Source organism: Haliotis asinina, chromosome 14, assembly GCF_037392515.1.
Source record: "Haliotis asinina isolate JCU_RB_2024 chromosome 14, JCU_Hal_asi_v2, whole genome shotgun sequence".
NCBI classification, from domain to species: domain Eukaryota; kingdom Metazoa; phylum Mollusca; class Gastropoda; order Lepetellida; family Haliotidae; genus Haliotis; species Haliotis asinina.
This window is the reverse complement of record NC_090293.1, coordinates 23,881,134-23,898,690: the sequence shown is the minus strand read 5'-3', so window position 1 is coordinate 23,898,690 and position 17,557 is coordinate 23,881,134. Positions and strand designations below refer to the sequence as shown.

The 17,557-nt window shown below is 38.6% G+C and overlaps 1 protein-coding gene across 3 annotated transcripts; it reads left to right on the top strand.

Moving 5' to 3' along the window:
- The first annotated feature begins 118 nt into the window (after positions 1 to 118).
- On the top strand, positions 119 to 14,446 carry LOC137261218 (apoptosis inhibitor 5-like). Of its 3 annotated transcripts, none has more exons than XM_067798929.1 (13): positions 119 to 288; positions 997 to 1,158; positions 1,894 to 2,059; positions 4,006 to 4,166; positions 5,521 to 5,661; positions 5,953 to 6,018; positions 6,486 to 6,680; positions 7,163 to 7,341; positions 8,273 to 8,366; positions 9,084 to 9,203; positions 10,028 to 10,071; positions 10,581 to 10,711; positions 10,817 to 14,446. In XM_067798929.1, exons 1-13 carry the CDS (start codon positions 220 to 222, stop codon positions 10,909 to 10,911), a joined length of 1,623 nt encoding a protein of 540 aa, XP_067655030.1. In that variant the 5' UTR covers positions 119 to 219; the 3' UTR covers positions 10,912 to 14,446. The 3 variants fall into 3 exon arrangements, with proteins under 3 accessions (XP_067655030.1, XP_067655031.1, XP_067655032.1); XM_067798930.1 differs by having other exon boundaries at positions 124 to 288; positions 10,823 to 11,009; XM_067798931.1 differs by lacking the exon at positions 10,817 to 14,446 and having other exon boundaries at positions 145 to 288; positions 10,028 to 10,075; positions 10,585 to 10,667.
- The last annotated feature ends 3,111 nt before the right edge of the window (positions 14,447 to 17,557 follow it).

Here is a 17,557-nt window from a genome sequence, read left to right as displayed (position 1 = left end):
CAAGAATAAAAATGTATATGTTTTTGCAATTGTAACGGGTTCTGTCTAGTGTTATTTGTAAAGCGCACAATAAGGTGCGCTTATCAAAAATGACACCGGTTAAAACAACTGAAATCGGAAGTTAAATTTGTGACTTCCTGTGCGCATCCGGCACGCATGATTTTTTGACGCGTTGAGACAAATTCGTCGATAAAACGTGTACTGCTTTAAAACTTTAAAATGGTGTCGGTAGAGGAATTGTATAAGAATTTTGGGATATTAGCAGACGCTAAAGACAAAGCCGGAGAGGTAAAATTCTGAGTTTTTGTTATTTCTGTTCTTGCGAGTGATGGAGAAGCCACGAAAGCTTATATGCTTTGCTTTTGCTTTCAGTTAAGGGAAGACAACATTTTCTCCTGTAAGCATTATAGTTTCTAGGTGATGGATCTCAGGTTGAAATGAATATATGAAGTTTTCATTTTATAACTGATAAAAGTATTGTCAGTCACATGAAGCACAATCCCGTTTGTGTATGACAAAGACGTATATGTACGTTTGGTTGTGTCTTTGAGGACTATCCTTCTTTACAAAATGTAATTCAGTAATGTTTTCCCATCATAGTCTTCCGTGGGTATGTCTGTTGTTCAGTGGTTCGAAGTGTTAGACTAATGTTGATAAAACAATGATATCGTAAACTGTAAGTGGAGTACAAGATGGTGAAAGTGTGATCACTGTGTGAAAAAAAAAACTGTATGAATTGTTGTTGGTGCTGTGCAGTTTGAATTTTAAATAAACCATTGCTCCAGTCGATAAACATTCATTCTTGAGATGTTTTTCTTTTATAAAAAATTTTGCAGTTTTTGAGATGTTACTTAGAGTAACAGGCTAATATTGATTAAATAAATTAAACGCAACACCATCAAATGTAGATGTACAATGCTATTTTTTTAAAAAAAGATTCACTTGTTCTGTTCCTTGTGACATGCCTGTGTTAATACACTGTCATGTAATTTCCAGCACACTACAGAGTACATGTCCTTCCTGGATGCAGTCAAGGGTGCAGCAGGAGAGAAAAGATTAGCATCACAGTTCATCGCAAGATTCTTCAAATATTTCCCAAATCTCTCTCCAAAAGCAATCAATGCACTGTTTGATTTGTGTGAAGATAGTGATGTCAATGTAAGTATTTCCAGATTACTGAACACTAGTTTAAGTAGTTAGTTTAATGTCAACATTATACATCCATCATGTGATGCTTTTGTGCTTTCAATTAGATTATCATTGGCATGGAGGTAAAACTAAAAGGCTGGCTTAATGAAACATTTACTATGTCTGGGTGGGGTATCAATGGTAAACTGTTGCTCGTATCTCACAAACAGTCAGATTCTCTTCCCACAGATGTTACTCTTGTCATATCTTCCTGTGTAACATTTGTTCTTATCCAGGCTTATATCCCGGTTCTCACAAAATCCCCTGGAAGCTAAAAAATCACAACAAGGATTATCTCCCACTTACTATCCAATCTGATCACATGTTACATCGACTTGGGTCCAATATGTTGACCACCGTGGAGTATAGAATTGGTATTTTTATAATTTTCATGTTTAACTGAAATGTAGAAACTAACGCAATAGAGAGCAGGAATCAGCCGACAAGATGTTTTTGTTGATGTGACATACAAGACATATAATTGTCAACATGTCGGTTGTCAGTGAGGTCAGTGCCTTTTGTCCTCCATTACATGATTGGATTCTTTCTATCAAGAATGTTTGCATTTTGTGCGTTTTAGAGATGACAGAGATCTTTATTATTTACTTCTTCTTTCCTAAAAATCAGTAAAACTTCTGCTGATTACAGCATTACTTACACCATTTGAGACTGTCTTAAATTCTGTTTCTCTTGGTTTGTGCACAGATCAGAAAGCAAGCCATCAAAGATTTGCCGTCCCTGTGTAAAGTAAGCCCTGAGCATGTGCCGAAAATAGCGGAGGCTCTCACTCAGCTGTTGGCATGTGAGGATTCAGCCGAGCTGAGCAATGTACAGACATCCCTTTACTCCCTCTTCTCCATCAATACCAAAGGTTTGTAATACAGATGTTCCTTCTAAAGATCTTATAAATTGAGGGACACATTCATCCAATGCAGTTTATAGATGCTATGCTGGCTTATTGTATTGATGAAAACTAGTCATACACACACATACCTAAACTGAAACTTATCAATGCTCTTGTCTGGTACTAGTCAGTTAAGACACGGACGAGTGTGATGGTAGGGTAGCTTAGTGGTGAAAGTACCTCCTTGTCATGACGAAGACCCAGGTTCGATTACACACATGGGTACAATTTGAGAAGCCCATTTCTCAAGTTCCCTGCTGTGATATTGCTGGAATATTTCTAAAAGCAGCGTAAAACTAAACTCACTGACTCACTCTTTGACATTGAGCATTGCACTAAAATGATTCATACTAGTGCTATTTATTTAGGTACAGTAACATATAATTCTTATAAACGCATAGCGACTAGCAGTTTGAATTGTCACAGTATTTTGATAAATCATTTAGACTAAAATATAGGCCTGAAGCATGTAGCTGGGACCAAACATATGGTTCGTTAGAACTGACAGAAGTCTGTTGATTATGAACACATTTACTTTGTTTTTCACATCTTGATAAAAGGGCCCATGTACATGATGTAGTTTCAAATCTGGATTTTCTGGATTTGTTTGGGTTAAAGGCATGGCACAATAACTGCTCAGTCATCTTAAATGGTCTGATTATCTGCTCTGTGGCCCTTTCATATGTTGAGATTAATTATTTCAAATCCTTGAAACTGACATGAGTGATTGTACTTTCATTTGTAGGTTTAAGATCAGTTATTAGTCGTTGCTCACTGTTGCTAAACAAAAAGCCTCATCCCACCACAGAACACAGTTAGGGAAGTATGTTCAATGAAGTATCTTAAGTCGATCTGAGAGTGTCTTTTGGGAGCACTTCAACACAGGTTTCAAAATGGAGACAGCCTATTCTGGACTATGCTATTTTGACAAAGTTCATGATTGAAAGTTTTGTAAATCAATAAATATTCTGGAGTATATCTAATAAATGGTTTAGATTATGTGGCAGAACTGCCAACAGGCTACAGAAATACACATCTGTTTGAGTAATAATCTCACTGAAGTGAAAGAGATTGGCTATGATTTTGACCAAATTGGTTCAGTTGTCCAACTTAAGACACTTGTTTAGAGTACTTCAAGGTGCATTATTAATAAACACTTTCCACATTTTATAGTCAACACCTTGTTCGCCTGTCCATCCATAATCATTTTGTTTCTGGAGCATAACTCAAAAACCGTTCAGCATTTTTTAACAAAAATTGGTAGATATATGAAACAAGCCCTAAAGTGGCGCCTTTAGCAATTTACAAAATTTTGTTTTATCTATTTATCTTGGGTTTGGACTTGTCTCAATTTGGAGGGGATGGGCTTTGTTTCCAGAGAATAACTGAAAAAATGTTAAATATCCTTCAACAGAACTTGGCAGATATACGAGACAGATGCCAAAGTGGAGCCTTTTGCTATTTACATATGTTTGGCATTCTCACTTTACCCTGTTTCCTTGGAAAGAATTCGAATTTAATTTCAAAAGTTTTGTTTCCAGAGCGCAACTTGAAAACCTTGCAATATCATTCTACATGACTTGGCAGACATATCCAACAGATCTTGAAGTGGTGCCTTTTGCTATTTACAGACTTGTGGCATTTATATTTTTCATCTCATGATATCCATGGAAACGCTTATGGCAAAGTCTGAAAAAACCAAGTAACTGTCAGATGATTTGTTCTTTTGACTTTGTGGGGTGTGTCGGGGGTGGGGGGAGGGCGGAAGAATTTGTAATCTGATGACACTTGTTTAGCACTAGCGAGCAATAAGAATACTGATGGCAAACAATCTAGAACATTTTAGCCATTTTAATAACATTTAAACATGATGGACTCAGATTATCATGCTGGTGATGTTTATGATTGTACAGGTACCTTGGAGGGCATATTCAGTCAAATTCTAGCCGACCATGAGGAGGATGATGTTGTGCGAGATCGAGCAATCAAGTTCCTGGTGCTGAAACTGAAGACGCTGGGAGAAGAAGCTATGGACAAACAGGCAGAAGAGTTCATCATGACACAGGCAAAGAAGGTAGGTGTTTTGTTTGGTGGACAGGGTAGTGCTTGGAGGTAAGAACTTTGTACAACTAGGACTGACCAGAGATTTATAGGGACAGGGAATATTATGTCCCCTTCACCTTCTGCCAGTGATTGGTTTGCTTATGCAGCACTCAACAATATCCCAGCCATGTTTTAGCAATCTGTAAATAATTGAGTCTGGACCAAGGGTTGAAAGCCACACAGGGCAAGTGACAAAGCCACCAGGTCCAGAATGGACCCATCCACTAAGAACAGGTAACTCTAAACTGTCACCTCATACCTTACTTTCCATGCTAAATGTGATCTGACAGAATGTTGGGAGGCAGATGGCCTTACACCAAGGACATTAAAATGCATATAAGTACCCCAAGGAGGACTTTCTTCAAAGAATCATTAACCCCTACAGGTTTGTTCGATTTTTTCCACATGCCCTGATTTTTATGATATACACCCCATGACATAATTATGATGATGTAATTGTTAAAGAATAAATCAACATGGTATTTGATGTTAATGTTTAGTGGACTATTTATTTAGAAGTGATAAATAGCAAAGAAAGATGACTTATAATTCTTCTTCTTCTCGTGACAGTTAACAGCTATATTTTGAGCAGATATGAAATGAAATCCAAGTTTTTTTGGACTGTAAGCAGAAATTACATAGTAGCCCATGGACAAGTAAGATGCCATTATTTGATTGCCGGAAATGAAAACTGACTTGTCCCGGATGTTGGGCGATGGGATTTGTTTGCCCCCTATGGACCAGAGAGTCCAGTGATCAACAGCATGAGCATCGATCTAAGCCTACAATGGCGTGTCATCCAAAACAGTGAGTCTGACCACCCGATCCTGTTGGTCACCTCTTACGACAAGCACAGGTTGCTGAAGATCAGTTCTAACGCATGGGTGAGGGCCATGGTGATACCCCTTGGATAACAATTACAGACCCGTTCCCTTCTTTTGGTCATTATGGACTTATCATGCAATGAATACAGAATGTATGGAAGTGCTTTTGGGAGTAACGTTAAAGAGACAGCTGACAACCTATGTTGGTTGTAACCATATGTAACAGGGCAGTCTCGGTGTCATTTTTAAAGGCTTGTCATTGTAGCCTTATGACTTGGATCATTGTTCACTGTGATAGTCATAGTCCACGCTCAGTTATAAATATACTCAATAAGTAGATGTCATATAGGTGAAATATTGCTGAGTGCTGCTTCAGATGGCAAACCAGTATTATTTAAGGTCATTATTAACGTGTCCAGTTGGCTGGAAATCACTTCTCCCACAAGAAGATGGCCTTTAATAGTTTTTAAAATAAGTCAGTATGTACTGCTTTTCCTGCAGGTACTGGATGATGTTACAAAGGACGAGTTCATTGCTGTGATGGACATCCTGCGGAACCTGCGAGTGATGAGCACTGTCCAGGGCAGGCAGCAGCTGGTGGACATCGTAACTGAACAGGCCGAGCTCGGACAACCATTGGAGGTAGTAGAGAGAATGTCATATATAGGGAGATATTCAACTGATAGGGCTCATGACTTCTTTGAGTGGTATTTTAGTTGGGACATTCAATACTGACCTTACTTTATAAATAATTATTTATTGATAAACTATAATTAAATAAGAGACGATGTTGTTAATTTTTCTTCAGTATTGTATGGCTCATGACTTCTTTGCTCATTAATACTTGGTATCCAGATTGTCTCTATGTTTGAATGTGTTTGTGGACATAGACATGTGAGTTCATGTTTGTTCCATGTGTAATTCACCTTGCAGGTTACAGATACAGATTGTGTAGACAGATTGATGCAGTGTGTCAGGACTGCCATCCCCCTGTTCTCTGTAAGTACTGAACATCCAAACTAACTGTAGATCTGGCTTAGGGATGGAGTATTAAGGCTGTTTAGGTTCTGAATTCATGATTACCTTATACACACAAGTAATAAATACCTGAAATGGGACAGTTTCAGGATGCTTGTTTATGGAATGTTTACATGCATAGTTCAGTGGGTAAAATGTCTACCTGCAGTGTAGAAGGAATGTTGTGTAATTTCCTGACCACATAGTGGAAGACAGAGCACCTGCTAATAGAATATTTTATGCATGGTAAAACCATGTCCTCGCTTTCTTTCCTTTACGCCCCAGGCTGTAAGACAACTAATGTAGCCTGGTATGGTGCCACTTTTGTACTGAAATCTGAGCTTCTGCATTTATTGTCATGACATTGGATATCGGAATTTAGCCTCCAACATTATAGCACATGACACTCAAGTGCATGTATTGAAATGGGCATGTTTTTGATGTTACAGAAAAATGTTCATTCCAAGGCATTTGTTGGTTACATCTGTGACAACGTGCTTCCCTCCCTGTCCAGCCTGGCCAGTCCTGAGCAAGATGTCAACATTCAGCTGGAGATGCTCAAACTCTTTGCAGAAATCTCAGAGTTCAGTGGGGACATAGAAAAAATTGATGAACGATTAGAAAAGGTTTTTGACAGGTTACTGGTGAGTAATAATCTGAGACTCTTTAGCAGCCGTATTGGTGACCAAATGTTTTCTTGATTGAACAATAGAATACAGTTTAAGGACTCTTCCTCAATGTTAGTCATGTTACCGCTGTAAAATGTCCCATGGATATCCAGGTCAGAACTAGTCTTCAGTAACCGGTGCTTGTCGTCCGAGACAAGTAGCAAGATTGGAAGGTCAGACTGACTGATTTCTTTGACATTCATTGTATCCCAGTCGTGTAGATCAGTGCTCGTGCTGTGGACCTCTAGATTTTCTAGTCCAGACTGGATTATTTACAGACTTTTTTGATATTGGTAAGTGCAGAGTTAAACAAAAATTGATTAAACAACCCAGGGGCAGATGTAGGTTTTTGGAGAAGGTGGGGTGGGGTGCGCCTAAATGATGAATTTTGGGGGCGGGGGGTTGGAGGGGTTTGCAAACAATGTGTACATTTACGTTTTGTCAAATGTCTCTTCCAGGAATATATGCCATTGCCACCATCAGAGGAAAATGATGAGTTATCGTCGAATGAGGAACCCAAGCTCAAGTTCTCTTTTGTGGAATGTTTAATGTATGCTTTCCATCAACTGGCCAGGAAAAGTCCAGAGTTTTTAACAGATGAAGGCAATGCAGAGAGGCTGAAAGACTTCAAGATAAGGTAGAAACATGCTTAACTTGGCATGGAAATGAGTGAACTGAAAAACCATTAAGGGATAACCAGAATGTGTTCATTTGAGTGAATATATGGTGTTAATCTTAAGGTTTTAAAAAGGGACTGACTGTATTCTTTCATGGTGGACAGATAATTTGTAATTCTGATGTTTCTGGTTCCACAAAGAGCAGAGATACCAACCCTTACGCTTTTGGTGTGATTATTACGTTTTTGACCATTTAATTATGCCATAAGACTTAATATGCGCAAATTATGCTTTTCTACTGGTTTTAGGAAAAAATTTCACAAGGAAGTGTTTTGTAATGCACTAATTTGGGAGTTTAGAAATGACCTTACACAGAAAGAAATCGCTTATTCTTGGAACCACGCTCATTCCAATTAATTTTTAAGGAACTAAAGTATCTTGTGTCACCTGACCAATAATTTTTTAATAAATTTTATGCATGTAGTTTCATAATGATTGGTGACATGTATTTCTGTCTAGAATATTCCTTTTGTGAAAACGTGCACTATATTGACGCAACCGGAAGACAAGTATTACATTTATTGGGTCTACATTACCCTTTGTAACATCCAGTATTACACTTAGGCCCAAAATAGGCTTGGCATCTCTGAAAAAGGTTCATTTTCATAAAATGGTTTTCATGTCGCCCTGTCAACAATTGCAAGTCATGGGACAAGTCTTTGAGAAATAAACAATGCCTGTCAACAGCAGGTCTGAGATCCACAAGATCCAGTGAAATACTGAAAACTGAGATCCACGCTTACAATAGGCTTTGATATTTAAACCAAATGTGACCCCACATACTAGGTTTCTGTTGAATCCATGATTTGATCCTTAGCAAACTGTGAGTAGTATATGATGCTTTTGGCTGACGTGACGTGGTGAGTTAACACTGAGTCTGTTGTGCTGTAGGTTGCAGTACTTTGCCCGGGGTGTGCAGGTCTACATCAAGCAGCTGAAAGCAGCATTGCAGGGCAAGACTGGAGAGACGCTCAAGACAGAGGAGGTGAGTCACAAGCTGCACATAGCTTGTACAATCTATTGTTGGGGTCACTGCAATTCACTGTGAGCCCAAGGAGCACAAGAAGTCTGTGATCACTGGTTCAAATTCTGGTTTGCCCAAGTGTTTCCAAGATAGTCAGCACTGAACCTAGAGGCGTGGGGGTTTTGCTGTAGTGGTAAGAGTCTGAATCTGCTTTCCTTGCACATTTAGCTCACACACTGTAGTATAAGGGAAATATTTTCAAAATGATATGAAACAGAACTTTAGTATGATGCTGATGGGCAACTTCCACATGCCTTGGAAGACCTTTTATAATCACTGTAGTGCGTGCGTGCGTGCGAGCGCGCTCAAATCCCATCTTAGCCTCAGTCTTGCCTCAGGAGTAAGGGTGATTCAGTCTAAATGTGTTTCAATTCGCTGTAAATGTGTGTTACAACCCCAGTTAGTTGTGGGTTTGTCAACACTATACATGTAATTTTTGTTTTACAACACTGGGAAACATGTGAGATGTGTCACTTTAGGCCTTCATGTCACATTGAGCTGCAGTGATATAACTGGATGACTGTTCAATGCAGTGTTAAACCAATCACACTGCTCTCGTGAATACTACCTTAGATTAAGCAGCATTAAGCCAACTTGACCACGGAGCTTGATGTGTATTTATCATGTATTGACTTTGTTGTAACTTGATTTCCCTACCTTTCTGTATCGTGTTTCCAGAACAAAATCAAGGTTGTGGCACTGAAGATTACCTCTAACATCAACACACTGATCAAGGATCTGTTCCACAACCCACCATCTTTCAAAGCTACCATCACCCTTTCTTGGAGACCCATCACGGTAAGATCCTTCAATTAACTGTAGCTCTGTAGTATCTGTGGTGAAGGGGGTTTGGTGGGGGAGCCTAGGGGTTAAAGTCTGGAGACAGCATTTCACCACATGGTTCCAATATGTGAAGTCCTTTTTTGGTGACCCCCTGCCTGTCGTGATGTTGCTGGAATATTGCAAATAAACAGCATAAAACTAAGCATACTCGCTGCATGGTGAAGGCTCACTTGATCACACGAATGTTGGGAATATTAGTAGAATTCTCTGATTGAGCAAATCGTGATTGTGGTGAAATTATATGTTATTTATGTTCAAATCTGATTCTTATGATGATAGCTTGTCCAGAGGGTCATTGCACAAAGCAGTATTAGCACAAAGATGAAATTAACTCACCCAGACTTGTGATATTCATAGATCGAAGATTGTGTTGTGCAACAACTCCCGCAACTAAAGTTTAGGCATGTTTCACAAATCCAACGTATGAAAGGATTCAAGCATCATCCAATGCTGGTCTTAAGTGTCAAGGGGTATTTGGATAGATCTGTGGTCAAAGTGTTTGTTCATCATGCCAAAGATACCAGGACAGTGTGCAAAGCCCATCTCTTGTGTCCCATGCGACTTGTTGCTGGAATATTGCCAGAAGCAACATGAAATCATGAACACTCTAAGAGATGACCTCATGCACTGAGTGTCACATGTCTGTGACTCTTGTGGCTTGTTGATTTTAATTCATCAAATAATATACACCCGCCAGCTGCTTGTGCATTGAATAAACCAAGATATCATTGATGTCAGTGTTTACTTGTGTGTAACAGAGATTGTTTATTGGTCAACAGAAAATTGCTCCTGCATCTACAAATGCCGCCAATGGAGCTGCTGGGTAAGTAGGTTGCTATGGTTTGCCTTCCAGAATCAACAACCTCTTGTTTTGTTTTCTCTGATTCCTTCAACTGTGAAAGGTTCATCTGTGGCAACACTACATTGAACAGCTAAATCACTTTATGGCTTCACTTATGGGCCAAAACAACCTCTCTTGTTTTTCACTAATATTATCATTTGTGTGTATCTTTACTGAAACTCTGTATCATTAGCAGCAGCATCAGTTGATGCTTTCCGTTTCCATGGAAATCACAACATGATATCAGCATAGGACTGTTAATTCCTGAAATTTTATATTAAGTAGAAAAAATTCTTTCTCTTGAATTATATAATCATTTAATGTTAAGGAGGCATGTTGATGTAAATCACTGCAGTTTGATAGGTGTTATGCTGGATCACATTAAGTGAGAGGAGTTTGTGATCCAAGGGATAAGGCCAGAATTTGGGCCTAAATATTGCTTCTAGTGTTTACTCTATAACGTAAGAAATGTGTATTCCTTTATGTTACAGCCAGAAGAGGATCACTCCTATCACATTTGACTCAGATGGGTCAGGAGGAAAGAAAGTAAACAAACAAGGGAGACAACTGTACTCTCCTCCAGGTGGAAAATTTAGTGAAAAAGCAGGTACCTACCCACAAGGTAATTGTGACCGATGTATTGTATTGTTAAATGATTGTATTGTCCATCTCTGTTGTCGATTTTCTTCATTTGTGACTGCAACTAATTCTCTATCTAATTACATAGGTCAAGGTCAAGGAGGCCAGGGAGGTCGAGGTCGTGGACGAGGATCATACAGAGGCTTTAACCGAGGTCGGGGTCGTGGTTACAGACGCTGGTGAGAAGATGATGGACGTGTACTGGAGAAGACAGATGCGTAGTCACGACAACCGATTGCACTGATCTTCCCCTCCTCCTCTACATACTACATGACAACATGATAGTGAATCTACACAGTTAAAGTGTCACCGGGAACTTCACAGCCATGGCCCAGTACATTACAGCTTCAATATCAAGGCAGCAGGGTGGCTTCAAAGGCGCAAATTTTCCGATGTTTGTCTTATGTCTATTTAAACAGTTTTGACGGCGTAATCTTGTTTAAATCCTTCAGAAAAGAATGGATAGAATGGTTTGGGATGTTGTCACTGCATGTCCAGTTTGATATGAAACACTTACTACTGTCATAGTGATTACTGGTAATTTGGAGAAACAATTACCATAGGTTTTGTATTTAGAATAAGTAATCGTGAAATACATTTCCTCAAGAAAGTGAACATATTCATGCAGTTATATCTGTAACTATGAAAGATGTGTTATAAGAATCCTGTTGGTAATTTTATGATTAGACTTAACACCAATTAATGCATTGGAGACATCACAGGCGACATTTCTCTTTGAAAACCACTTGATGGTCTTGTCAGATAGAGATGTTTTCTAGTGATAGTCATGCTCATGAACATAATGTCCCCAAAGGGAAAAATTGCCATTTTGATGATAGTTGTCTAGACTATTACACTGCACACGTTTATTACATTTATAGTGTTACCTTGGCAACAGGGCCTGTTGCCTTGGAGATAGATCCAGTATCCCAATGCATCCAGGATGGGACAGTGCCTGATTGTTCTATGATCACAGACTGTTTTGTCCATATACAAATTGAGAAACCCAGTTGTATGTTGAGAATGCTCATTGATATTGTTACCAAAATTTTGTGTAATCCAGTCACACTTTTGTACATATTGTATGATCCTTTCACAATAATTCTAACATCTCACTATTGAGTGATTGTCATAGTTACGGCCGATCTTTGTTGCTTTGAGATTTTGTCATGGCACTGAAAACTAGGTTTTAATGATGTAGTGAGTGATTAGGTTACATATGCTGGTGCTGCATCTTTGAGATGTAGCTGTGCAGAATCATTTTTTCGATGTACGTATGTGTCACATCGGTGACCACTGAAGGTGTCCTGATGGGAGCTATTATGGACCCTGACCGACATTGACCAACAGGGCCCTTGTATTGACTGTCTCCACTCACTAACGCTGGACTTCCTGGTGCTATGGAACCGTGTCAACATGGTCAGCTGGAAGGTAGGGAGGGAAGTCTACAGTCACTCGGTAGCCTGTCACAGAGACTCCGGGGTATCGGTCTTGATAAAACTGACCACGTATTTGTTGATTTTGGCCCCTGTCAGCAGTATTGAAGCTATGATTGGTGGCCTGTCAGTTTTGCACAATGTGTTATGCAGAGTGTCCCTTGCCATTCTAGATACCTGTGGCAACAGGCTTGAATCTAGATATCTAAGGTTTTCAGCACCATGTCCATCAACGTGGGTTTTTAAGACCTGTATCACCTCAGATTTCTATCCTCATCAATCAGATAGGCAGTGATACAACTGAAATACTGTTCAAAACCGTGATAACATAACAATATTTGTAGTTGTGAAGCAAGTGTCCCCACATTTTCATTATGTTGTTATGAAGCAAATTTCTTGTATTATATTAACATATTGTAACTCGCAGTGGGGTGAGGGTCGAGACATTTCGTTGCAAGACCTGGTAGTGGGACTCTGTGACAGGACAATTCAGTGACTGGATTCTGATCTTGTGACGGTGTAATCCAACACAGTGAGACTTGGTTAGCACTACATTACAGTGGGTAATATTTACAGTCCAACTACAGCACTTACATCAGTATCCTTGTCTCAAACTGCAGATAACTGCATATATTTGTGGGGGTCTGATTTTTCCGTTACAAGGTCTCACTGAACGTATGTAATTGTCCCCAATTAACACTGCAGATGGTTCCATAAAAACTGTGAGTGAGTATATACCTTTCTCATCTTTATACTGCATGTGTCTCATTTGTGCTGTGAGGTCAAGGAGGCAGAGAGCTCCAGGTAGGAGATGGTTTCTTCTAAGGATGATGGTGAGTGTTTAAAACCCTAACCCTTAAAGTACCAGCTGCTCATACATGTCTGTAGATCTTGGTTGCAACCTTGTACCAAACAACAAAGGTAAGTGTGCCTCAAGGCAATAAGACTGAGCATGAGTAATTAGGTTTATCATTTGTCTCAATTTTAATAACTCCAGAATGTGTGGACATTTTCAACAGTATCCCTTGTCTATCTGTTATGGCAATTCTACAGATTCACACAGTGTATACAAATTGTCCTTGAATTGAAAAATTGTTCATGTGTTCAACCCTATCCTGAGGAGACTGATGCTGATTGTATTCTCATGAAGCCACTGGCAAGAGGTAAGAACTACTCTTTAATTTGCTTATGTTTTGTTCTCATTCCTGTATTCAAATAGAGTGATCTAAATGAATACTGGAATTCTTCAGTCAGAACAGTCAGATTACTAATTATAGTGGTAATGCATGAGAACCAATGAAAATAAAAATTTGTCTCTACCAAAGAGAAGGCATTTTTGTGTTTCACTGTCAAGTCAGTTATCTTTTATCATGGACTCTGAGAGTTGCTTTGCTCTTGTTCCCATCTCCAGCAGTTTACCTTCCTTCTATGTCCTGAATGAAGAGTAACCAGGTATTGTCAGATAATACTAGATCGGCAGAGTAATATATAAGATTTATTTTCATGCACCTCTGACATTGATGATGAGTCCAGTGGGAGACTGTATAGACAAGGTAATGCTTATAGTTGATACATCAAGACCAATCTCTTGGAGGATGAACAGCAGTTGATGGTTTGTGTTTATGGTGGCTGATTATTTCTCACCATTTTTCCATTTAATTGTCATTTCGTAAACTCAAGATGAAGCAAAGCCTTGGTGTCTGTTGTAATTTGTAAATTTTGTCAGTTTTGGTCTCAATATTTCAAAACGGTCAATTTTCCAAGGTCACCCATCTCTCTAACACCATCTGGACCAAATATTTCGGAAATGGATACAGTAAGACAATGAGAGTGAATGCCATCGAAGATGTTGATGTTTTTCCAGCAGTAGGCTTCATGCTTCACAATAGAGGCTGCTGCTACTTTGAGGGATGTGATGTTGACACTATGCCTATATCATTTTGCTGACTCGGTAAGAACATAACCATGACCTTTAATTGGCCTTGACCAGCATGACCTGGGCACTTTCCATTCATATTGCTCAGAAATGTGCTTTTATGTAAAGGAAAGTATTTTTGCATGGGTACAAGAGATGTTGAATTCTTTGCTTCATCAGATTTTAGGAAGTGACATTTTAACCTTCATTTTTCCATTGTATATTAGAACATTGTCCATGTTATTTGTGTAAAATGTTTTAGAAATATGCATATCTTTTGTATTTTGTTATGTTTCCCTTTTGCTTGTAGTCATTTTTTGCTCTGTACAAAAGTCATCTCTTGATCATAAAACAAGAAAAGTAACAATCAGTGTCTTTGTTTTTACTGCGGCACATTTGTATTGTAGTTTCAAAATGTGCTTCCAGGAATTTTTGGGACTGTTGTTTACAGGTTCCTCCAGTATTAGTCATAAGAAGACTTCAAGAGTGGAATCTTGTTGTGGGGACTCTCTCACATTGCTTGTTGATTGTAAGGGAAGGCTGGTGGATGGGTCCTGCTTTTTGCAGTATTCTTTTATCATGGTGGCAGATGCCAGATATTCACACATTGTACCCATGTGGGGAATCAAACCCAGTTCTTCAGTGTGATGAGTGAACTCCTTCTTCATTTGGCTACCCCAGTGCCCTGATTGTTAGGGTTTGCATACGTGTCCTCATGGTTGTGGATGTGCATGGTTGTGTTCAGCTGACCAAGTCAGACTAAATTATAACATTGACTCCTTGGAGTTTCTACTGGCCACTTGAGTTGTATACTCCCCAGATAGTTGAGAATAACATTCTATTTGCTATGGCAGTTATGTAGCTCTGAGTATGCTTTACTGGGTGGATTTGGGGTCCATGAAGATCGAGGATAAAATAGGTCTTCAGTAACCCATGCTTGCCACAAAAGACGACTGTGCTTGTCGAAAGAGTGACTAACAGGATTGGATGGTCATGCTCGCTGAGTTGGATGACACATGTCATCGATTCCTAATTGCGCAGATCGATGCTCATTCTGTTGGTCACTGGATTGTCTGGTCTAGACTTGATTATGTACAGAATTCCACCATGTAGCTGAGTGCAGTGTAAAACTAAACTCACTGTGGATTTGTCTCCTTTTAAAAAGATTAATATTAGTGGTATTATACACTAATCAAAAATTAAATGTGAAGTCTCTTGGGCAGCTCATTTACCCAAGTACATTGTCAAATGATACTATAGTCGTTTGGATCAAAAGCAGACCGATGAATTGCAGTGTAACTCGAAAACTAATCAGCATAGCATACTCAATGAAACATTGATCATAATCAAAACATATCAACTGTGTGAGGTTTTTGCAGAAGTTTTGTCTTAATACCAAAAAAGTTGTTTAACAAACTATCATTAAAATATTCACACAGTCTTTCTCTTGTTTTCGAGCTAGGCTGCAATTCATGAGTCCGCTTTTGAGCCAAACGGACTATGATGCTATTGTCTGGCATGGACTTGATTATTTACAGACCACTGCCATATAACTGGAATATTGCTGAGTGTAGCGTTAACCAATTACATAGCAGTGTAGTAGAGCAGGATTCAGCAGATCCACAAACAAGGAACGTGCTTGGCAAAAAACCTAGTTTATTACTCAAAGGAATACTGAAGGTGCATTGAAGGCACTCTTGGAAAGGTACAACAGATATGAACACGAGGTTGAGTAGAGATATCAGTTCAACAGTTTACAAAACTTTATGTTGGATGATGTCCATTAGTCACAGCTAGGTGTGTGATGAACAGGAAATTTGTAAGACAATTCAACGACAAAGTAATGACATATCCCATCAGCCAGGATCATCAGTGGGTGTGGGAGAGAGAGAGATGAGTAAGCTGGGCAAAGGTATCTTGTAGTTACAGTGTAGACATTTCACACTGAACAAATTATCAGTTACACAGTTAAACTTTTTCATTATAGTTAATGCTTCAGTTTAAAACAATTGGTTATATAGAAACATACACAGATTGAATGGATTTTCATGGTAACATTGAAATCCTGGTTAGTTATGGTAAAATATTTTGGCAACTGAAAGACGAATAATATTTGTGTAGGTATGGAAATGTTACCAGTGCTTGAACTAATAATTTTGAAAATGATGGAATATATATTCTATTTTCAAATTTAACTTTAAATACTTTTAGGCAGAACACAAAATTCTAAGACATGCATAATCTTTGGTAAAGAATTAATACATGACTCAACATTTGGCAAGAAGGAATGATATTTGTATTTGGGCTTGTATACATTGCCCTGCTTCAATATATATTTAAAATATGTAAAATATCAGTATTTCATTGTAATATATATATCCTAGATAATCACAGTAAATTTGTTGATAAAATATTCAATGATTAATTATATATATACATACACACATTGAGCAAAGCATGAGGTTACATATTAATTATATACATGTGCATGCAAAATGTACAGCAGTTGAGTAAATTACATAATATTTGGTGAGGATCACACCTATGACTAAAGATGACTTGATCCTTAGCCAAAATTAAGTTGTATATAACAATGCTGGATATATAGCATTAAGCACACGGCTAAAGAGATCTTGCACAGAATCCAGAGATGCTGGCAGTGGATACACAATGTACCTGACATACCCTGTCAAAGTGATTACTTCGGACATGCAAGTATATGACATACAGGCGTTGTTCCACAAAGTAATCTTAGTGCTAAGATGACTGTAACTCCCATCTTTTAACACTGTCCTGCATTACTAATGGTGCTAAGATTGATTTGTTAAACAGGTCCCAGGACGCTGCTGCAGGTTGTCTTTAAAGGCACTATGTCACACAACAGCTACACATAAAATGTAAAATGCATTTCTCTCAATAATACCATCAGCCCTTAGGGAAGGTACCGTATAATTTTGTATTCCTCAAGAATTACATACTTCAGTTAAAATGTTAGAATGAATTAATGCAATGTAGCATGAAATCAACACTCGCTCCCCCTACGGGAAAATTATTTCATGTGAACCCAACAGAGCAATCTTTATGGATATCCTGCACAACTTGTGATTGAAACCAGTTTGGCAAACACCAACAACACCTCGTGTGTCAATTTTTGATGTAGTAATAATTGTTTACATTCAATATATAGCAAGGGTACTCTTATATGGAAGCTGTTAGCGTCCATAAGTGATTTCAGACAGTCACAGCTTTGTGTTGGTTGTGTGGAACAAGGCCTTTGACATATAGAAATCTGTCATCAGTCCACTATGGTTGCGCTGGTAGAATTATATATAAAGGCATATAATTCTATAAACAAACGATATCAGCTCTATAATACATGAGACATGGTGCCATATTGAACAGAATAACCTGGTTGAGCCCCAAGCATGTTACCATGTAGATAGAAGAACATACTAGTGTTTGAAATATTCGCCGGCCC